Raw genomic sequence first — 24,587 nt, 5'->3', positions numbered from 1 at the left:
CGAGAAAGCGAACCTTCTCAGCGTCCCGCATCTGCGCAAGGTTGAGCCAGAGGTGCCTCTCTTGGACCACCATGGTGGACATCGCCCGACCCAAGGCCCGTGCCGTCACCTTAGTCACCCGTAGAGCGAGATCGGTGGCGGTACGGAGTTCCTGCATAACCGTTGGGTCGGTCTTGCCCTCGTGGAGCTCCTTCAACGCCTTGGCCTGGTGGACCTGCAGGATGGCCATGGCGTGGAGGGAGGAGGCGGCCTGACCCGCAGCCATGTAAGCCTTCGACACCAGCGATGCCGAAAACTTACACGCCTTGGATGGGAGTCTAGGCCGAGCCCTCCAGGTGGCCGCTGTCTGCGGGCATAGGTGCACCGCGACAGCACGCTCCACCTGGGGGATCTCGACATAGCCCCTGGCCGCCCCACCATCGAGGGAAGTAAGGGCGACTGAGCCTTTCTGACTGGAACGAGCCGTGAGGGGCGCGTTCCAAGTCTTACTCAGCTCCTCATGTACCTCCGGGAAATACGGGACCGGCGCTGGGCGCGGCTTGGAGCCGCGCTCAGACCCCAGGTACCACGTATCCAACCGCGAGCGCTGGGGTAAAGGCGGTGCTGTGCACTGCAGCCCAATGCTCGCGGCGGCCCGGAAGAGCATGGTTGACATCTCGACGTCCGCCTCTTCCTGGGCTCGACCCCCCGGGGGAGGGAGCTCCGAGGAATCGTCGGGGTCGGATGCCAAGAGGTCGCCCTCCGATGCTGCGATCGACATCTCATCTTCGTCACGCACTCCCGAGTACGTGACGGAGGAACAAGACGGGGTAGAACCGCCTCTTAAGGAATGGTCAGACAAGCGTGACGGGGCGTGAACGGTCCGTGAGCCTGTGGCTGGCGGTCTAACGTTCACGGTGATCCCCATATCACCCCCGGTGTTAACTGAAACGGGCGGCAGGGCCGTAGTCACTGCCGTCACGGATCGGGTAACAGACGAGGTGGTGGCTTTACCCATAAAGAATACAGCCACCCGTGACCGCAACGTCTGGATAGGCATCTTCCCGCAGTGCGGGCAAGATGTATCCACGAAGGCTGCCTCAGCGTGCTGGAGACCCAAACACGTGAGACAGACATCGTGTCCATCCCCTTCCTCAATGAGTGCGTCGCACCCAAGAGAACAGCGGGACATGCCACGCTGGAGAAATTTGCTCTTTTAGAAAAAAAGTGCTCAGACACTTCTGGAACTGCCGAGACGCCCAGGGGAAAGTCGCTGCAGGAAGGGACCGTCCGCTGCACCACGTCGTAGATTCCAGCAGAAAACCAGCGAAGAACTGGAAGATCAGCGAAGATCTGGAAGCTGCTCATCAGATGCGTAGGCTCTGAAGAACAAAAGGTGAATGAATGAGCACGCCGGCTTCCCTCTTATACCCGGACATCCGGGGAGGAGCCCGGCATGCAAATTTCATTCGCCAATTTTCATTGGCCTTTTCGATATACTCAGAAGATGATAGGTTCTCAAGACAACCCCATTCTGTCGGTTCGACACAACGTCGAAGAGACCGACAGAAAGGGAACTAGGTGTCAGTCATTCAGGACTGCTTGAGGATTCAACATGAGGACCCTTCCTGTCACTTCTCTTCTTCTGCTGGTGAGTTAAAGGCTTGTGCGGTTTATGCCTCATTTTTATCCTCAAACATTTCCAAGAATGTGAATGTTAAATTTGAAATTAACCCAATAACATGATGTTTTGGTTTGGATGAGTCAGCAATACTTTTCGTTTTAACCTTCTTTAAGTTTTACGGTCACCTTTTTTATTTCAGTTTGCCTGGACCGTGCATACATGGGCTGATACAGGGCGAATAAGACAGAAACGTACATGGATCATTGATTCGTTTGCTATTGAAGAAGAAAATCCTGGACCGTTTCCATATAAACTCGGAAAGGTAAGTAACAGTCACTACATTCAGCTTGAGATATTCATCAATTTAATTCCTTTTTGTTTGTAAACATTAATTTTAATGAAAATTATATGAAATTTGTTTCAGATTGTACTTGACAGGAAATATTTAGTCAATTTTGCCCTCTACGGAGATGGTGTGGATAGAGAGCCAAAAAATATTCTGATCATTAATAAGGATACAGGTGAAATTTATGTACACGGAAAAGTGGATTACGAAGCTATAACAGACAGAAATAAAGCTCTTAGTGTATGTGCTCCTTAAAGTACAATATGTTATTTTATAATAAAATAACAATTAAAAATCTGAAAAATGTCACTCATTTCAATACACGGCAAGCGAGGTCTGCATATTATCTTTCGTCTGACCCAACTACAGCTCTATTTTGAAGCAATAAATAAATCCAACAATGCAGTGGACACAAGGCTAGGGGTTGAGATCAAGGTTTTGGACATAAACGACAACCCCCCCATATTTCAGCAATCAAACTATGACGTCACTGTGGAAGAGTCACATCCCCAAGGTAACTACTTCTATACATGACAACGTTTTATGTCTAAAATGACAGAAAAGTCGTTACCCCAGAAATGAAATTCACGTTTAAGGTGTTTAAATTCTTTGTGGTCCAGTGAAAAGTAAATAATGTTTGAAAACAACACAAGTAAATAATGACAGAATATTTGTGTGACTTATTGTTTATATTTTATTCATATTCATGCAGGTGAACAGGTTTTCACTGTGTTGGCATTTGATAAAGACGATTCAAAAACGCTCAACGGAACCTTTTCCTTCACAATCAAGTCTGTCACACCAAAAACGGACAATGTTGAGTTTTATATCCAACAGAAGGAAGGATCAGGGACAATTTATTTTAAAGGGTGCTTGGATTATGAGGTATGAGCTTCATTTGTGTTTCATGAAAGAAATGTTCATAAACATTTATTCATACTGGGTTGTTTCCACCTGAAATGGTTTTACCACTTGAAATTTCAGATACTGCAGATGTTAATTCTTCTAAATTCAAATCTTTCAGAAAGCTCAAAAATATACAATTCTGGTTGAAGCAAAGGACCACGGAGAAGTGAAAAAGCTCTCAAGCACAAGTACAGTGAGAGTCAAGATTTCTGACAAAAACAACCACCTTCCAGAGTTCTCCGGCCAAACAGTGAGTTTCTCAGGTCGATGGGAGATTGTTTATGCCTGTGATGTTTTCACTTATTGGATGCTCTAAAAAAGTTGTTGGCCAGTTTGATAAAAGAGGACTGATATGTTACAGTTTCTGCTGTCTGAATTGGGCAGTTTGGACATTCAGAAAGCAGAGACCTGTTTTAGATGGTACAAAATATGACCGCCAGTTGATAATTCCCTGCAAGATCTTTTTTAATATAATAATGAATGTCATTTTCCTTAATATCATAAAGTCATATTTAACTTCTGTTTTAGGGCAGTGGGAACGTAAAGGAGCGAGACATTGGGACTGAAGTTTTGAGACTTCAAGTATCAGATAAAGACAGCCGTGGTTCAAAAGCCTGGAAAGCTAAATACATAATCAATGGAGATACCAAAAATATATTTAAAATAGAAACAGACCCAACTACAAATGAAGGGATTTTAACTGTTGTTAAGGTAAGCTGATGGTTTTTACCAATTAAACAAACCTGACTAAAATCATCTACTTCACGCTTTAAATGTAAAGAATGTATTTTTTGTGATCTTGTTGTTATTTAAACACCCAGCCAATGGACTATGAGGAGCAAACATACCAAAGTCTGTCCATCAGCGTGCAGAATGAGGCTCCTTACTTTTCATGTACGATTAAAAAGCGTCCACAGAATGCTTTGTGGGAAGTCGACAGATTTTTTGAAACCCCCGGCACGAGTGATCCACAACTTTACAAGTCCATCCCAGTGACAATTAATGTTGAAGATGTCAATGACCCTCCAGTATTTATACCCCCTGTTAAAGATGTTGTTGTAATGGAAAACACAGATGTAGGAACCTATCTAACAACCATTGCTGCTAAAGATTTGGATGGAGCTCATGCGAACACATTTAGGTAAGTAAAACTGAAGTTACATGATGCAAATAGCACTGTAATTTACAAGATAGAAAAGCTACAGGATTATATTAAGGTCTTTCTCCTTCTCTCAGATATATTAAAGGGGAAGATGATGCTGGTTGGATAACTGTTGATGAAACGACTGGAAACATATCCACAGCCAAAATTCTAGACAGAGAATCCCCATCTGTGATCAACGGCATCTATAAAGCAATCGTGTATGCAGTGGATGATGGTACGATATACAAATAATTATTGTAGATATTTGTATGTTAAGTGCAGTCATGGAATGTATTTTTAAATGAGTTTATTGTGATATAAATGTACGGAGCAACCAAAATGTTAAATTTGTTAAATTTATGTGAAAGTTGGCTTTGGTAAAAAACGAAAATATTGCTGGCCTTTCAAGAATCCTTTATACATAGATGTCGAACCTGTGCACGGCCAAAATGGTTTATATTCTTGATCACAAGCAGATACAGAACCAATCATTTAAGAGCTGAGTGACACTTCATTGGCTGAATAATAGGTGCTTTATGATGTTGTAATGTAAACATAATATAAAGCGGGTATCACCAATACATCACAACGTCATGCGAAGAAGAAATGTAGTGTTAAATTAAAAGTACCTAAATAATGAAGGAACAAAACAAAATTCAACAAAATAGTCTTCCAATACATTAACATAGTCCAGAATGCCTACTGTATTACTGCTGTGTTTACCCCCGTAAAGACAAACGTTTATACATGTGAAATTTGCAACATCTTCACCAGGTGGCGCAAAGGGACCATAAAGGCATAGTTCTCCTAAAAATGTCATCATGTACTCAACCTGAAGTTGTTTCTAACCTGTATGAATGTCTTTGTTCTGTGAGCACAAAAGAAGATATTTTATATTATTTATATTAGAATGTGTGAAACCCAAAATTGACTACCATAGTGGTAGTTTTTCTTACTGTGGTAGTCAATTGTGCCCCACAACAGTTTGGTTAGAAACTTTCTTCCAGATATCTTTGCAGTTAGCAGAACAAATACCTTTCTACAAGTTTAGAATAACTTGATTTTCATTTTTGTGGAAAGTTAAGTCTGAACAGCTGCTGTTACGTGAACATTTTGATTCATGACTGAACAGAACATCCAAGAAACAATGAGGTTCGATGATATTGACATTTGATCACTGGATAACAATAGCTAAATAAGCTCAAAATATTAATTTATTATAAAAATATTTTTTTGTCACAAACAACTCATTTGGCTTCAGAAGACATTCTATTCTGCATGATTTTATTACTCATAATAAATAGTTTTAGTAATCATAATGTTTATTGTATTTTATTTACTATGTTTGGAACTGTTGTTTTTATGCCACATAAAGCACTTTGATCAACATCAAGTAGTGTTAAAATGTGCTATATAAATAAACCAAACTTAAACCAAACCAAACTACTTTAATGGTGAATGCATGATTATGTCAGTTTGACAGCTTGGGCAGAATATCCTCCACTTTCACTGTCCACACAACACTAAACGTCTCGGTTACGTTTGTAACCTCGGTTCCCTGATGGAGGGAACGAGACGTTGTGTCAAACCGACAGATGGGGTTCGTCCCTGAGAACCAATCGCTTCCGACTACTTAGAAAAGGCCAATGAAAATTGGCGAATGAAATTTGCATGCCGGACTCCGCCCCGGAAATCCAGGTATAAAAGGGAGACGGCATGCTTCATTCATTCACCTTAGTTCTGAGGAGCCTGAGACCTCTCACGACTGCTGCAGAGGACAGCACGTGTTGTGGCAAGGAGGACACAATGTCTCGTTCCCTCCATCAGGGAACCGAGGTTACAAACGTAACCGAGACGTTCCCTTTCTGTCGGTCTCTCGACGTTGTGTCGAACCGACAGATGGGGTTCCAATGGAAAACGCCATAACACTGTGCCCTGTCACAATCTCAACGAACCGACAGTGACTGGCCTGGGCGTGTCAGCCGTGAGCGCTACCGCGAAATTGTAACCTGCCAGTGGGTAGGTAGGGGGTCCCAGAGCTTTCTTGAAAGGTGGGAAGGCCCCTGCCTTCGGCCTCACAGGCGGCGGCCTTGTTTCTCTAACAGCGAGAAGCCACCCGGAACCGTAAGGCCACTGGGTAAGTGCTACTTCCTCAAGTGGAGGATGCGCTACAGAGACCACTTCCTACCGCAGGGAGGAGTCTAGTGGAGATACCAACATGGTCTCACCGATGGGGGAGAACTCATGGGAAGAAAGTGCGGCTGAAGAAGTAACCGCGAGGTGGAGGTCCACCTGGGGAGTCATGGGTTACCAAGGTGGGAACCAGCATGAGGATACATCAGACGGAACCGCCCTACTGGGGGGTTGCAACGTCTGGTAGCACTAGGTCCGGTTAGAGCTATGTTGCGAATAACTCCGGAGATACCCGGCCTAAGGGGCAGGGCTGCTCTGCCCAGCCCGCCCCAGAAGGTGCTTGCTTAGTGATGGATGGAGTGCCTGTTCTTCGCCCAGTGGGGAAAGAAGGGAGGCTGGATCGGTATACTGACCCACTCGAGAGAGGGGGAAAAGAACCAATATAGGCGTACACCCTACCAGTTGCCGGTCCTACATGTTGCCATGCAGGACGCGGGCTGACACCGGCTCTACGCAGAGGTTGTAGAACCTCGCGAAGGTGTTGGGTGTAGCCCAACCCGCAGCTCTGCATATGTCTGTGAGAGAGGTGCTGCGTGCCAGTGCCCAAGAGGAGGCTACACCCCGGGTTGTGTGGGCCCTCACTGCTAGGGGGCACGGGTGATTTAGGGATTGGTAGGCTGCCTTGACAGCATCCACAATCCAGTGGGCCAACCTCTGCTTGGAGACAGCTCTCCCCTTCTGCTGACCTCCGAAACAGACAAAGAGCTGATCCGAGCTCCTGAAGCTCTGTGTGCGGTCTAAGTAAAGGCGCAGCGTGCGTCCTGGACACAACACGGACGGGGTTGGGTCTTCCTCCCCAGTGGGTAGCGCCTGTAAGTTCACCACCTGGTCCCGAAAGGGAGCGGTGGGAACCTTGGGCACGTAGCCGGGCTGAGGTCTCAGGATAACGTGAGAATCCCTGGGTCCGAACTCTAGGCAGTCAGGGGATACGGAGAATGCCTGTAGGTCCCCTACCCTCTTGATGGAGGTGAGCGCCATAAAGAGAACCGTCTTCATCGTGAGATGAGGAAGAGCGGCATCCCCTAGGGGCTCGAAGGGGGGCCTGGTGAGACCTGTCAGGGCTACATCCAGGTCCCAAGAGGGTATGGAGCGCGGACGAGGCGGATTTCGCCTCCTAGCGCCCCTTAGGAAACTAATGACCAGGTTGAGCTGCCCTAGAGACTTCCCAGCAACTGAGTTGTGATGAGCGGCAATGGCGGCTACATACACTTTCAGTGTGGAGGGGGAGAGGTTAGTCTCGAGTCTCTCTTGTAGGAAAAACAGCACGGACCCGATCGCACAACTCCGTGGGTCTTCTCCTCGAGAAGCACACCAGGTCGAGAAGAGGCGCCACTTGTAGGCGTACAGTCGCCTAGTGGCTGGTGCCCTTGCCTGAGAAATGGTACCTACCACCGCTGGGGGCAGACCACTCAGGATCTCCTCGTCCCGTCCAGAGGCCAGACATGGAAGTTCCAGAGGTCTGGCCTGGGATGCCATAACGTGCCCTTCGTCAGGGGAATCGACCAGGGGGGAGCTGTCGTCAAGAGCATTAGCTCCGAGAACCAAGTCCGGTTGGGCCAGTGTGGCGCAACGAGTAACACTTGCTGCTCCTCTTCCCTGACCTTGCACAGGGTCTGTGCAATGAGGCTCACTGGGGGGAAGGCGTACTTCCGCTTGTCCCGCGGCCAGCTGTGCGCTAGGGCATCCGTGCCGAGGGGTCCCTCGGTCAGAGAGTACCAAAGCGGGCAATGGGTGGTTTCGAGGGAGGCGAACAGGTCTACCTGGGCCTGCCCGAACTGCACCCAAATGAGCTGGACTGCGCGGGGGTGGAGTCGCCACTCTCCGCGAGGTGTCGACTGAAGAGAGAGCGCATCTGCTGTCTGGTTCAGGTCGCCTGGGATATACGTGGCAAGCAGGGAGCGGGTCACCTGCTGACTCCACCGGAGGAGGCGTCAGGCGAGTCGTGTTAACTGCAGTGAGCGAACGCCACCCTGACGATTGATATACGCTACTGCAGTAGTGCTGTCCGACCGGACCAGCACGTGCTTGCCCTGCACGAGAGGTTGCAGCCTCTTCAGTGCGAGTAGCACGGTCCACAACTCTAGGCAATTGATATGCCAGCGCAGGCGGGGGCCCGTCCAAAGCCCCGACACTGCGTGCCCGTTGTCACCACGACATGCCTCGTAACCTGCTCTAGGGGAACCCCTGCCCGAAGGAAGGTCATGGAAGACCAAGGGGTTAGGGTGCGTCGGCAGAGAGGCGTAATCACCATCCGCCACGCTCTCCAGGGAACTCCACTCTGAAGCCAGTGTTGGAGCGGTCTCATGTGCATCAACCCGAGGGGTATCACCACCGCCGAGGATGCCATGTGTCCCAGGAGCTTCTGAAATAGTTTCAGGGGAACCGCTGACTGCTTGAAATGATCCAGGCAGTTCAACACCGACTGGGCGCGTGCTGTGGACAGTCGCACTGTCATGGTGACAGAGTTGAGTTCCATACCAAGATAGTGGATGCTCTGCACAGGGGAGAGCTTGCTCTTCTCTCGGTTGACCTGTTGCCCCAATCGATCTAGGTGCCGGAGCACCAGGTCCCTGTGTGCACACAAAAGATCTCGCGAGTGTGCCAAGATAAGCCAGTCTTCGAGATAGTTGAGTACCAGCACACCCCTCTCCCTGAGGGGAGAGAGGGCGGCTTCCACGATCTTCGTAAAGACTCGTGGAGACAGAGACAGACCGAAGGGAAGGACTCTGTACTGATATGCCTGACCCTCAAAAGCGCACCGTAGGAACAGGCGATGACGAGGGAGAATCGAGACATGACAGTAAGCGTCCTTTAGGTCGATTGCCATGAACCAATCCTGACATCTGACAGTGCGTGAGCATCCTGAACGGCAGCTTGTGCAGGTGTCTGTTCAGGGTACGCAGATCTAGGATGGGGCGACTGCACCGCGACTGCACGTTCCATCTGGGGCACGTCGACGTAACCCTTAGCTGCCCCACCATCGAGGGAAGAGAGAGCGACGGAACTGATTTGACGTGTACGTGCCGAAAAAGGGGCGTTCCACGTCTTCGTCAGTTCCTCATGCACTTCCGGGAAGAACGGAACCGGGGTTGGGCACGGCTTGGAGTCGCACTCAGAGCCCAAGAACCATGAATCCAACAGTGAGCGCTGGGGGAGAGGCACCGGAGTACACTCTAACCCAATGCACACGGCGGCCCGGGAAAGCATGGCCGACATCTCGACATCCGCCTCTTCCTGAGCTCAACCCCCCTTGGGGGTGAGCTGCAAAGAATCGTCGGGATCGGATGCCAGCAATTCGCTCTCCGATGCTGTGATTGACATCTCATCTTCATCACGCATCGTGTCCGAATACGTGAAGGAGGATGCCGATGGTGTGGTACCGCCTGCTAGGGAATGGTGAGGCGAGCGAGACGGGGTGCGAGCGGTCCGCGAGCACTTGACTGACGGATTAATGCTCACAGAGACCCCCATGTCACCCTCGCCACTCGCCTTGGCGGACGGAATGGCCTTAGCCATCCTCGTCACAGCCCGGGAAGCCTGCGAGGTGGTGTCTGGTTCTCGGGAGAAGACAGCCACCCATGACTGCAAAGTCTCTATGACTATCTGCCCGCAATGCGGGCAAGATGAGTCCATGAAGGCTGCCTCAGCATGTTGGACCCCCAAACACTTGAGACAGACATCGTGCTTGTCCCCTTCCTCGATGAGGACACCGCACCCACGAGAACAGCGGGACATGCCACGCTGGAGAAATTTGCTCTTTTAGAATGCGTTTTAGAAAGGTGAGGCACCGTCTGTAGGCTCGAACACCTCTGAAACCGCCGAGACGCCCAGGGGAAGTCGCTGCACCACGTCGTAGAACCGGCAATAAGATATTTTGCTAAGTAGCAAGAGTTGATCTTCATCAGCGAAGGCTCCGAAGAACAAAAGGTGAAGCAGTGAAAGGGAAAGCAGTGTTTTCAAATTCATCCACTTTGGAGAGCATTTTCATTGACAGGAACACTGACTCAGTGGACAGAAGGCCAAATGTATTTTTTGTACTGTATATTTCATGGCAGGTTCACCACCACTGACCGGCACAGGCACTCTGCTTATTTACCTACATGATCAGAATGATAATGCGCCAGTGTTGACTGTGAACCATGTCAATATGTGCTTGGACAAAGAGCCCACAACAGTCAACATCTCAGCTGTAGATCTGGACCTTCCTCCATACAGTTCACCTTTCTACTACGAGTTATTGGGAGATGTTGAGGGGAAATGGAGGATTGACCCAGTTGATGGTAATCCACTGACTACATGAACTAATATAACGATTAAAACAGATTTAATGCATTTAATATTGTAGTGTACAGTAGGTAAGGGACTATATATAATATTCACAAGCTACAAACAAGCATTTTGATTGGTTGTGGCGGTCAAACGTCTTTTTTAATGATTTCACGTAAGGGCAATTAACTTAAAACATAACTATATAATATGCTACCTGCCAAAATGATCTGTTTTTAAAAGACAGGCTCCTTTGACTAGCAAAGACTATTTTATGTTTTCTCTCTGTATTATAGGGACAATGGTGAATCTTGTAAAAGAAAGCATCGTACATTCCGGTCATCATTTCCTCCAGATGAGAATATCAGACCAGCAGGGGATTTCTGCCATTCAGAATCTGTCAGTCACTGTGTGCAACTGCGCTAGTGATTCCAGCTGTCATGAGAGAATGGTGTCGAGCATTCGGATGGGCAGTGGGGGCATCTGCATTATTATCCTTGCAGTTCTGTTACTCACAGGTACGGCGGAGTGCAACTAACTAAAAGTAACATCACTTCTATCTCGGCTTCATTTTTCAGTACTGTAACAAATTTTTTAAATAGTGAAGCTTTTCTAATAAGATTTGCATTTTAGATTTACATTTGGTCATTTAGCAGACGCTTTTGTCCAAAGAGACTTACAGAGTGTTCAGGGAGCAATAATAAATTGCTCATACAGGAGTAATAATAAAATAGGTGCTAATGCAAAGTTACTAGTTTCAACAAAAGCCAGACCACTACCTGTTGAGAGAAAGAGAGAGGGTTAGTGGTTTTTATTTTTTTATTTGTCTGTCAAGTATTCACAGAAGAGATGGGTTTTAAGTAGTTTTTTGAATGTTGTGAGAGATGTGGTTGACCGGACCGAGTTAGGAAGAATGTTCCACCAGGAAGGAGTTGTTAAGGAGAATGAGCGATTTACTGCCCTTTTGAGAAGGCAATACAAAACGCAGCTCGTTTGCTGAACGCAGGCTTCTTGATGGGGTGTAGGAGTGTAGGCGGGTGTGAAAGTATGCCGGTGCATATGGTGATCCATTGAGAGTCTTGTAGGCAAGCATTAGTGACTTGAATCTGATACGGGCTTCAACCGGTAGCCAGTAGAGAGAGATGAAAAGGGGTGTCACATGAGCCCTTTTGGGCTGTTGGAAGACGAGGCGTGCTGCTGCGTTCTGAACCAGCTGGAGTGGTTTGATAGCCTTTGCAGGAAGACCAGCAAGGAGAGCATTGCAGTAGTCCAACGTTGAGATTACCAAGGCCTGGACAAGGAGTTGTGCCGCATGCTCAGTGAGATGGGGTCTAACCTTTCTAATGTTGAATAAGGCATATCGGCATGACCGCGTTGTCTTTGCAATGTGATCATTGAAGATTGAAGGACAGCTGTTCATCAAATATGACTTTGAGGTTCCTGGCTGTTTTGGAAGGAGTGATTGTGGTATTGCCAAGTTGGATGGTGAGATCGTGTTGCACCGTGGTGTGTGCCGGAAACACGAGTAGTTCTGTCTTGGCAGGGTTCAGCTGGAGGTGATGCTCTTTCATCCAAGCTGAGATGTCTTCTAGGCGGGCTGTAATGCGAGCTGCTACAGTGGTATCGTCTGGATAAAACGAGATGTAGATCTGGGTGTCGTCAGCATAACAGTGATACGAGAAATCGTGTGCCCATATGATGGGTCCCAAGGATGTCATGTAGATGGAAAAGAGCAGCAGTCCAAGCACCGATCCCTGAGGGACCCCTGTGATTATGTGGTGAGCAGTGGACAGCGAGCCCCTCCATGACACCCTGAAGGATCTGCCGGAGAGATAGGATTTGAACCAGCGGAGAGGAGTGCCTGAGATTCCTAGAGATGACAGGGTTGCTAGCAGTATCTGGTAATTGACAGTGTCAAACGCTGCAGAAAGGTCTAGCAGAATCAGGACCGAGGATCTAGATTCCGCCTTGGCTAGCCGCAGTGCTTCTCTGACCGATAGCAGTGCAGTCTCAGTGGAGTGGTTTGTTTTGAAGCCAGACTGCTTGTCATCTAGTAGCTTATTCTGGGATATGTAGGAAGACACCTGGTTGAAAACTGCCCTTTCAAGTGTTTTTGCAATAAATGGGAGGAGAGTGACAGGTCTGTAACTGTCGGTAGTAGAGGGGTCCAGTGTGGGTTTCTTAAGTAGGGCCGTGACCTGGGCCTGTTTGATTGTGGATGGAAAAGTGCTGGTGAGCAGGGAGGTGTTGATGATGTGTGTGAGTGCAGGTGTGAGTGTGCTGGATGTGGCCTGAAGGAGATGGGAGGGGATAGGGTAAGGGGACAGGTGGTGGGGTGGCTGGAGAAAAGTCTGGTGACTTCAGTGTCAGTCAGTGGGGCGAAAGAGGATAGTTCAATGTTTGAAGTGAGGGTAGTGTGTACCGAGGACTGAGGTGCTGAGAATTGTTTGCTGATGGACGATGTTTTCTCAGTGAAAAATACAGAGGACTCCTCCACAGTCAAAGATGAAGTGGGCGGGGGAGGAGGGGGAAAAGAAGAGAGTTAAATGTCTTGAAAAGCTGCCGAGTGTTAGGTGCATTGCTCACCTTGGTGGTATAGAAAGACGTTTAGCTGTGATAACACTAGCAGAGAAAGAGAAGAGTAGTGACTGGTAGCCCCTTAGGTCAGCAGGATTCTTGGTCTTGCGCCATTTCCTTTCAGCAAAGTTGGAGGGAAGAGAGGATGTCACTTTAGCAGAGAGGGTGCTAGTGGAGAGAGAGCGAAGGTTCAGTCTAAAATAAACAGGTGGTGCTGTTGGTGTAGTGCATGTAGGAAGGAGCATGTTGAAAGTGATGAAGAAGTGGTCAGAAATGTGAAGAGGTTTGACTTGAATGTTATCTGTGGTACAGTTACGGGTGTATATGAGATCAAGCTGGTTTCCTGATCTGTGAGTACCGGCTGTGGCGAGGCACGTGAGGCCGAACAAGGCGGTGAGTGGATCCAGGTGGATGTTGAAGTCCCCAAAGATTACAAGAGGGCCGCCATCCTCTGGGAATGATGAGAACACCACATTTAACTCTTCAATGAAGTTGTGAAGAGGACCTGGGGGCGGTAAACTACAACAACACTGAGCTGAGTGGGAGAAGTGATATTAACAGTGTGGTATTCAAATAAATAGTTGTTGCCTAGGGAAGATAGTGTGGAATATTTCCAGTTATTGTTGATGAGCAAACCTGTTCCTGCTCCTCTTCCAGTTTGGCGGGGAGAGTGAGAGAAGGAGTAGTTTGTGGAGAGAGCAGCGGGTGTGTCTTCAGGACGAATCCATGTTTCAATAAGACCTAGAATGTGAATGTCAGACTGGCTGGCAAACGCATGGATGAAGTCAGTCTTGTTCACAGCTGACTGGCCGTTCCAGAGACCCATATAGAGAGACAGGGGTGTAGAAGGGGAGGTGTGAATGGGACGCACGTGAGAGTGAGCGCGTCGTGCCTTGCGTCTTGGGTGAGAACATTGTCTGCGGTGGAGTACAGGAATAAACTGGAAGCACATGATGTTACTATACAATTAAATGAAAGAAAAGGTATGTTTTATATAGTGATGTGCCTTGCCGGTGTCTTTGCTCAGTGGAGTCGCACAAGCTAGTATTAAGAAAATAAATAAATACATACTATGAGTATTATACTGAGTATTAGGCCTGATGACGTTCCTCTGTCAACTCATCATCTATAGGTGATATATTTGCTCTTGGGTGTTCATTTCTCAGTGGTTAGAGCATGGCGTTAGCAACGGCAAGGTCATGGGTTCAATCCCAGGATTGCACATAATTAGAAACTAACGTACAATGTCATTCGCTTTAGATAAAAGCATCTGCCAAATGCATGAATGTAAATGTATACAAATGGAGCTAATGTGCACCACTCATTCAAAGATATCTAGACTGCATTTAAATTACACTCGCTAAATTGAAATGGCCTTTTCTACAAAGATCAGAGGTGACGGGCTCCCAGAAGCGAACCTCGAGTGTCACATCATGGACACAACGTCAAGTGAGTAACAGAAAAAAACAAGGTTTAAAGAAATGCTCCCTTTTGTATTTCAGCAATGCTCTTGATGGTGCTTCTGGTGTCATGCAAAACAGAGACAAAAATGATTCTAATAGATGAGAGTTTTGGTGGTCTGACGAAAAGCAATACTGAAAATCCAGGAACAGACTGCACGGTAAATTTATCACAAAAGTTTCAGCATTATATGGATTTTGTATTGTACTGTACAGTACCAGTCAAAAGTCACTTCTCATTCTTTGTTCACCTTATACAATATTTTTATATACAATAACTCTTTTGAAAATTATGGAGTAGGACAATTGCAACTGGAAATTATGTTGTGACTAAGCTAAAAGCTTTAGCATCTTGAAGGTTGCCACCCTTTGACTAAAATTTGCAAAATCGTTCTCTTGGCATTTTATTGGACATGGTCTCACCCTGGGAAGCTTTTTAAAGTGTATTGAAGGATCTATTTAGGGTTCTTATTTGCTGCTTTTACTTCATTAACTGCATGCACCTTATTTTAAAGATCATTAGAAATATTTCAGTCAAGCGTTTCCGAGCTGTAGACTGGTTCTGTATTTATATTTATTCAACATTTACCGTTACCTTGGCAGGTATCACATAATTTTTAACTCGTAATCTGTTCATGCAGGCATCTTTCATTGTGGGCAACCAAAAAACGAATTCTTTATCTGTAAATTCATATCAGCACAACACATCACAAACTGTGAGTTACATAAAAACTTAATAATATAATATATTTATTATATTTTATTCTCTTACCCTGTAAGTGTTTATTTCCTGTGTCTGTATATATTATTTTGGCAGGTTTTGTTAATTCAGGCGACTTATAAAAAATGATGTGAGGTTGATTTTACGGTATGTCAGTTGAGTGCATGATGCTACTTAAATATAAACACACCAAACACTAAAAATAATGCTTTTTAATGCACTATTTATAATGTTGATCATATTTTTTTATGAAAAACTATTAAACATCAAAACTTTGTGGGGAAGGGGCTGTCATTAAGCACATAAAAAAAACCATTCATTGAGTCTCTGCATAGAGGACACAAGTCTCTGCATAGAGGACACAAGGCAAATTCCTCTTCCAGCAGAACATATACAAGAGCCAGCTTTCCAATTCCAACATAAAAGAAAATCTTTTCAGTCACAGTTTACAAAAATGCATTTAGATTTGTGAAAACCACAGACGAAAGCAAATTAACAGTAGTCAATGCACACAATTCAAAACCAGATGCAACATTATATAATGCAATTATTATACTAAACACAAGAGCAAACATGACAATATGTGATCTGCTAGATCTGCTATAAAAGTGGAAAAATACTGCCTTTAAAAATTTCTCAAGTTTTAAGTTGTTGGGTAAAAGTTATGCTGTGCTACTGGTGACAGATAAATGTTACGAAAAATATTTACCATTATGCTTACATCATATATATTCACTTTTTATTCACTCGCTGTGATGTAAAACTACCAAAAACTTTTCTTTAATTATATTTCTAATTAAATCATTTCCAAAAGACAAATCACTGGTGCCAACAGGCTGTTGGACAGGAGTCAGTCTACTTTGACCCAATGTTTCCAAAGCCAAAATATGGGGTAAGAATTTAGGTCTTTCACTTTCAATAGTATAATTTTTGCTTATTTTAAGGTATCCTTATAAAACACAAATACACATGTAATAGGAGTAGATTTACTTAAATATTCATTAACAACGTGTACACCTTACTATAATGTTATGGTGGGTTGCTGTAATATACATAAATGACTATAATATAAATAAGTTAGATGTATAACAGAGACACTATAAAATAAGGTGTTAAGTGGTTTAGTGGCTTGAGTGTCCATACACCATTTGCGCACTTTAAATGTACATTTATATAGCATACAGTATAGAAATATCCCAAAGTATTATGATTAATGATGATAGTTATTTATTATATTATGTATTTTTTCTATATTAAAATTGTATTTTTATTTACAGCCATATCGGAGCTGGTCAATTGCTCAGACCAACACAGTAAGTTTTGCAAATTAGTAGCCTAAAATGCTAAATACAGAAATTATAGTACAATGACTAAACATGGACAAACATGGACAACATGTTACAGCTGTTTGTCGCACTTGTTTTTCAGAGTGGAGTGAGTCAGTTCGCTCATTTATACAGTCCGGCCCAAATCAACAGAACCCTGCAATTTTATTTTAACAAGGTAAGACCCCAATCATCATGTAAAGAATAATATTAACAAATCAACATGCACTACACTGTATCTGAAATAGGATAATGATTGAGAGCTAAATGATAAGGATTTGGATTATTATATTTCTCTTTTCATTGTTATGCTTTAGAAATACACTGTGCATCCAGAAGATCGGAGAGACTGTCCAGAATATTTGCCATATCAATATAAATGTGAAGGGGAGGAAAGTGATTGTGAGTCATCAGCATTCAGTCAGCTCACTAAAAGCAATATTGGAGATAACCTGGACTTCCTGCAGAACCTTGGGCCAAAATTCAACACTCTGGCTGGGATTTGTCAACAGTCAATGACGCACAAAACATCACTTTAAAGATGAATGCTGATTTAACGCTTTGGGAATTCTACTGTATATTATTATTTTTTTGTTACATTTCTGTTAGACATTTGTGACATTTCTTTTTTTTACCTGTGGGAGACCGATGTGGGATACAAAGAGGTGTTGGATAAATTAAACAGGTATAGAATATTAACACAAATCCCGGGGGAGAGACAGGTATGATGGCCCAGTGGTTAGCACTGTTGTAGGTCATTGGTTTGAATTCAGTCCCATCCATTTTTCCCTTGTAAAAACCTAAAGGCCTTTTGATGGATACAACACTAAATCACGAACGCTGTCTACCGGTATCTGATTACATTACAGAAAATGACAGAGGTAAACTTTACTACTCCAGTGGTGCAGAGGGTTAAGTGTGTAACGTTTTTGGTTGCTTTGAGATTACAGACCAGGTTTCGAAACTCGCTTGGGCCAAACACTTTTCCCATCACATATCAGATCATAAAGGCATTTATTGTCAATAAAATAATAAAAATATTTGAAAAGTTGCTAACAAGTGTTTAATTATGAAGTGTAGGGTAAGGTTAGGGGGTAGGTAAGGGTTTGTTGTGATTATAAAAATTTGGCTTTTGCTGACTATCAGCGTATAGTGCATCGCACCACTACCTTATTTTAATAACTGTTGTTTGTTTAAATGTTGGACCATCTCAGTTAAAATATTGACAAACTAAGGACAAATCACGGACAAACTTTCTGTCAGCATTAAGTAGCAGGATGACTTATTTGTACTTTTACAGAACTGGTTATCTCCCAGGTATTATTTCATCACATATCGTTTATGCAAGGCGAATTAAACGGCCAATCAGCGCTATAGCCCGATGCGGGGTGGGGTTTTCCCTCAAGGGGCGGGGTTTGCACGTAGCTGGTTTGGGGAGAAATCACGCGTGTAATGCCCGCCTACGTACCATTTGTGACACTGCACGCAGTAGACCAATCACAGCAGACTAGACCATTTGACCAATCAGATCAGATTGGGCTGACAGAAAGGAGGGGATTAGACCGATGAATCGCCAAATGTATAATTTGAGAGTCAGTCAAGTAGTAAGGTAACAATAACTAATAACTGCCTATTATTAGAAAATGAAAGGGTTTTACACAGTGTATGTGCGTAAACTTTTTGTTGGACACTCCGTAAACCAAAGTAGGACGTTAAAAATCACAAAATATTTACTCTTTAATGGGTTTTTGGTTAAATGCATGAACTGAATTTCTGAATATTTACACATTATGTGCTACGACATAAAACACGCCTAATAATATAGAAAAACAGTAGGAAAGAAAAGAAATAAAGATAACACAAATTAAAATTAAATTAGGATTAGAATAAAAAGCACTTTTGAAAAGTGTTTTAAAGGGGTCATATGACAGGGCTAAAACGAATATTATGTCACGGATACGAGGTGGAAGAACCCAATTGCAGGCAGGCAATGACGGGTTAACAAACAAGACTATTTATAATAAAAACAGAAACTAAACACCCACGAGGGGGTAAACAAAAAGGTAACGAAATAATACAATGAACAACAGGACCAAGACTAACTAAACAAACTAGACAATACTTTGACAGAAACTAAACTAAACACTTACTAAGACAGGTGAAACAGGAACACAGCAAACTGGGAGAACACGGACCGTAAGGCTAACATCCAACACAGGTAAACACGACGAACGTACACGCAAGGACACCACGCACATACAATGACCGACACAGGACAATGAAACATGAGGGTATTATATAGGGAATACAAACGAGGGATAATTAACACAGGGCAGGTGTGGGTAATAAACACTCAGGGAAAGATAACAAGGAAACGAGATGGCGGGAACAAAGACGCGGACCGGAGAGAAAGAGTATGGAAGGCCGAAAGGACAATAATCTCTCTCTCCACATAAAACCTAAGGCTTTGTCATGACTCTGCTACAAGACCAAGAATAAACATGACATGATGAAGCAGAGCCATGACATATTATGGTTTGTTTTAGATGTAATGCAATGTGTATACACTATTTAAGGTTAAAAAATGCTGTATTTTCCACATACCGTTCATGTTTGTATCTCCTCTTTGCCCCGCCTCTCTGAAATGCGCAGATTTTTTACATCGGTACTTCCTTATATCAATTCAAGCCCGAATCTGATCCGGAAAATGAAGATGATCAAGCCAATACATCAACTTTGCCAGCGCGACTTGAGCAGGATGTAAAGGATTGGTAAGGTTTTTAAAAAATATATTATAGCTAACTGTTTTACCTTTTATATAGGACGTTATAAAGATTTGCCGTTAGTGATCAACCAGTGTTACGCCATGTCTCGTCGCGACTCAACAAAGACAATAAACCCCATTATAAACACGACATTTGTTGTCTCTAGTTGGAACATAATTACTGATTATTAGGACTTATGTTGTCTTTTTTCACGTTGCACACGTGTCTGCATTTGCAGATCACACAAAGAAACAACATGCGCTACAAACACACAACAAACTTAACTCGCGTTAGTCCGTAACAAAGTCTTTTACAATGAAAATATACTTACAGGCTGCGAATCTGAAGTGCCAGACTGTCCTTGCGAAGTTGTAATGGTTGTAATTGCCCCACTTTTTAACAAAAGCTTTCGTGCACAGCCAGCCTTGATCTCTCCCAGGTTCATCAAGCAATCATCTGTGAAATGCGCTGCACACACTTGAATATTCGGATTGTACTGTTCTGGAACAGTATTGTAAATAAAATGTAACCATTCGTTTTTTGGTTGTCTCATCTTTTGGAAGGGCAAACAAAGAGGCTTTCTTTTCGCAACGAAACACACAGCATCTCCACGACATGGCTGCGCCGGCGACGATACAATGAGATTTACAAGTACGCCCACCTTACTTGCGTTTAGATTTGGGTGGTCTTAGTCAAGTCATACCACGAAATGACGTAGATTCGTGGGGACGTTTCAGGCAGGTCTGGGTGAGCATTCGCTTTTTGATAGAATGCATCTTTTGTTCAAATTTTTGCAATTTTACGTGTCTAATACATGCATGGGCAACTTATAACACACCAAAGACACAGAAAAACATGCATTCGTGCCATATGACCCCTTTAAAACGATGAGATTTGCTTGCAGCACTGGGGGACGTTGTTCAGCCTTTTTGTTTATTTAAAAACAGATACTGGTATTCCACATTGCCAGAAACTTGAACCAGAAACCTGTTTTTTATAGCTAGGTCATTTACATTTGCTGATTTACATCAGCGAAATATTGCACAGGCTGAACTTCAGAATCAAGTTGTGATATACAATATGTAAATTTCATAAATCCATTCTCTTTTGAATATATTCAGAATTATTTTTGCCCTGTCTGTGGGTTTAGCAAATATTTAACAAGTGAAAAGTAGTCTTAGGCTACAATTTGTCAATTTTGGCCAAATGACAGAAAAACCTGAAAGACAGCATAAATACAACTTTATAACCTGAAAACATAATGAAATGCTCTTACAGCCTCAGGTGTGGCGGTTGGAGAAAAAAAAAAACACATACGATCAAAAACAAAGCAAAATTGTACCTGACATATGCATGTGTCCTAACCAGTGGTGTAAGTCAGGTCCAGGTAGGGCTGTAGTCAAGTACATCTTTGTCAAGTCCAAGACCAGGACTAGTCGAGACCGAGTCTAAAGAGGTTCGAGTCCAAGTCAAGTCCAAGTCCAAAGAGGTTTGAGTTCAAGTCAAGACCAAGTCCAAATGAGACGGTCCAGACAGAGACAGAAAAAAGAATCCTTTATTTGTAATGAACAAAAGCGGATCAAATTAGGTTATTTTATTTACTTTAGGTATAGAAATTTCACCAAAGTCACATAAAGCCGAAGTGCAACTTCAGGTTTTCAGTCTTTTTACTGTAGTGTAACAACAACAAGTCACATTCTGGGCTTCCAGTGGAAAATGTGCCCATTCTCAGCTTGTTGACTTGTCAGTGATAACTGCATTGAATCAACATCACTTTTGCCACCTCGATTAATGTTGAAAGAATTTAGAAGTTTCAACAAACATCATTATTGTGATCAGTATTTTCTTTAGTTGGGTTCTTGATTCTTGTGTTTTAACGTTTGGTTTTCATTGTCTGTTATAACAGTGTGCTAAAATACAATTGTTGAGGCACAGTATCACAGTAACAGTTTAATTTGGCACAGTATCTTAGCGTTGTGAACCAGAACACTCAAATCAGTCATTTAGTATAATTTAATTTAATATTATTTATCATCTTTTTTACAGCTTGACACCCATCACAAAAAGTAACCTACTCCAAGAGGAAAGAGAATTAACTTAATGAAAGTCAAGAGTCCAACTAAAGCAAACATAAATGCTTCATCAATGGTTTTGTTTGGAAGGAGAAAATATCATCAAGACCAACAAGAACATTTGGCGAGTCCAATGACCGAGTCCGAGACAAGTCCGAGTCCAGATACCAATGAGTCCAAGACAAGTCCGAGACCACAGAAAAACGTCTCGAGTCCAGACTCAAGTACTACAGCACTGGGTCCAGGCCCATATGCAAAAACTTTTAACAAGCCCCCTTAGTCTGTTCGCGACCGCGTTGCGCATTGCTGGACATCGGTTGTTTACTCAGGTTCGTTATTTAAATGTTGACACGCCTAAATTGCGCTCAAATAGTAACAGCAGACCCCAAGGGAGTCTCTCAAGCACCAGAAAGAGGGGAAAAGCAACGCAGCCAGCACGCCACATGTGAACTGCCCTGACATTTCTATGATAAAACAGTTGTCAAACATTAAACATTTAGCTACTTAAATCGCACTCTTTTACATTTAAAACTGATCTTGAGCTCGGCTTCTGTCAATAGCAAATCCCGCCTTTTTTCATTTGATTGGACAGTAATCCTCGCATTTGTTTGGCCACCACAATCAGATTGACATTGACAAGCTCATTCAGAGTCCATATAAATTAAACTTCATTCCATTTTGACACAGCAAGGTAAACAAAGTAGTGTTGTACATTATACAACAATAATAAGTGTAAATGATTATGTGTATTAAAATTATTAAATGGATGCCAACTAATTGGGACAATTAAGACCTCTCTACCGCCCCTAACCTTACCATACACTTTTATTAAACACCTGTTAGCCATTTTACAAATCTTTTCTTAAATTTGTTGAAAATAAATGCCTGTATCTGTATGATCTGATATGTGATGTGAAAATGTTGTTCGGCAAAAGGCAGAAAAACTACCTGACTGTACATCCGAACTACCTGTCACGCGTCTTACTCACTATTCCACTGAAGCTGCTGGAACAATGGTGTTGCTTTTACATTCTACATTTTTTTACACTCCCCACTCCCATTTGCCCATAAGTAGACGAGATCTGAGATCAGTCATCTAGTCGTTTTCTACATTATTTTGTGACCATGAATAAAACTTGGATGCGGGCCCCCAATTCCCCGGCCCCTGGCCCATATGCACCTGCATGCCCTGCATACCCAAACGCCACTGGTCCTAACACGTATTTTCTTAAATATAAAATTCAATGTAGGGACTTTTGTAAACACATTTGCACGATGACATTAAAAGAAGAATTTATTGTTTCTGTCATCTGTCTATTTTTATGACAATTTAATTTTAATATGGCTATAAAACACTTGCAACTCAAGGCCCATCAAACACAGCTAAACCAGATAATCAAGGTTTGCTGGAATAAATCTCTGCAACGAGCAATGTTTGCTACCGACTACTGGTTGGAACAAGGTTGGTGTGTTTTGACAAGCGTGCTGTGTTTTTGATATGCTTTGCTTTGTTGAAATAAAGAGTTATTGAGGAATTAAAATATCTTGATGTCTGACATGTGCTTTGTGCTTAAAAATGTACTGCAACTATGAACATGTGATACCAAGCAAAGTAAATATTGAGGTGAAAGAGTGTGATAGAGCATGATAGAAAAAAAGTTGAATGTTATGTTTGGTATGTGATAAGACTATGTCAAAAGAGAATTTGCAAATAAAAACAGAGCAAAAAGCACAAAGGGACGTGAGAGGAGCTGACTGACTCAAAGAACATTTATTTCACGCTTTTATGCCCAAAGTAAATGGATTCGAGACTTTATGATATGTGTAAGCAACAATAAACAATTATGAGGACATTATCCATTCACAATTAATGTGATGGTTGCAAAACTTCAAGTTTAAAAGACTGAAAATGGCTTTTTTGAGTAAGTGTGCAGTGTTACTGTAGAAAATTTGTTAGACCGTTGCATAGTATCTGACTGCCAGTCATATCACCTCTTGTTTCCCGTACACATGCATAACAAAGCTGAAATTCAGCCTAAAAGTTATCTAGATCATTTCGCCATAATTGCATAAAACTTACCTCACTTTTTAGCCATAATATTTATCAACCTTAAACTGCATGTGGGGGTTTAGTGTAATTACAATAGTAATTCAGCAAATATTAGTTGTTTAAACTTAGTTTGGTGCTGCCACATGACTGATTTCAGCCTATCATAGAATATCTTCAATAGTTGAGAGCAACAGTCAGCGAAGTACAGACAGACAGTCCACTGACAAGCAACAGAGAGTCTACAGAATTGAATAGATCTTATTTTTGGCAGACCACAAAGAAATGTAACTTTAGGCTGTTCTGAAACATCCAAACAGCATTTACAGAAAGCGAGAACACACATACAGTACACGCACACACACACGCACACACACACACACACACACACACACACTCTGATAAATCGCACCATCAACCAGACCTGTTTGCTCTGTAGGCAAACTGCAGGGGTCCTGTAAGGGTTCTGTGATGTCCTTCAGATAGGCCAGTACAGTCTCTCGAATGACTTCATGACCACAGATGTGAGAGCGACAGGTCTGTAGTCAGTTGAATAGCACAGCTTTTAAGACAGGCTGGGGAGATACCATCTGGGCCACATGCTTTTCTTGTCTTATGTTTCCTAAAGACTCGGCACACATCCTCTTCACTGATCTGAAGTGCAGGAGGTGGGGTGACTGAAGGTGATAGGTGTTGTTGTGTAGAGAGAATGTCAGAGTTGGTGTGAGGTGGAAAGCTAGCATTTTCAAATCTGCAGTAAAAGTCATTCAGATCATTGACCAGGTGTGTATTGCCTGCAAAATTGGGGGATGGTTGTAGTTGGTGATGTCTTTCAGGCCTTTCCACACAGACGCAGGGTCGTTGGCTAAAAATCGGTTTTCCAACTTTTTAGAGTAGTTTCTCTTAGCCACTCTGATCTCCTTTGTTAATGTGTTCCTAGCCTGCTTGTACAAGACTTTGTCCCCTTTTCGGGAGGAATCCTCCTTGGCTTGGCGAATCTGTCTGAGTTTTGCTGAGAACCATGGTTTATCATTGTTCTATTTTAAGGAAGTCCTAGTAGGAATGCACAAATCCTCTCAGAAACTGATGTATGATGTTACAGTCTCTGTGAGCTCGTCCAGATCGGTGGTAGCAGCTTCAAAAACACTCCAATCGGTGCACT

The 24,587-nt window shown here is 43.5% G+C and overlaps 1 protein-coding gene across 1 annotated transcript; it reads left to right on the top strand.

Moving 5' to 3' along the window:
- Positions 1–1,594: 1,594 nt before the first annotated feature.
- LOC130545416 (cadherin-13-like) lies at positions 1,595–17,536 on the top strand. The gene is given in 17 exon segments (XM_057319881.1): positions 1,595–1,645; positions 1,803–1,925; positions 2,028–2,159; positions 2,280–2,463; positions 2,662–2,834; positions 2,974–3,105; positions 3,384–3,566; positions 3,677–3,996; positions 4,092–4,234; positions 10,248–10,472; positions 10,755–10,976; positions 14,538–14,656; positions 15,137–15,211; positions 16,031–16,108; positions 16,494–16,529; positions 16,645–16,719; positions 16,859–17,536. Coding segments are annotated over 17 exon segments (2,493 nt in total). The 3' UTR covers positions 17,081–17,536.
- Positions 17,537–24,587: the final 7,051 nt, after the last annotated feature.

Source organism: Triplophysa rosa, linkage group LG21 (assembly GCF_024868665.1).
Source record: "Triplophysa rosa linkage group LG21, Trosa_1v2, whole genome shotgun sequence".
NCBI lineage: Eukaryota > Metazoa > Chordata > Actinopteri > Cypriniformes > Nemacheilidae > Triplophysa > Triplophysa rosa.
This window is presented reverse-complemented; position numbering and strand designations above follow the sequence as displayed.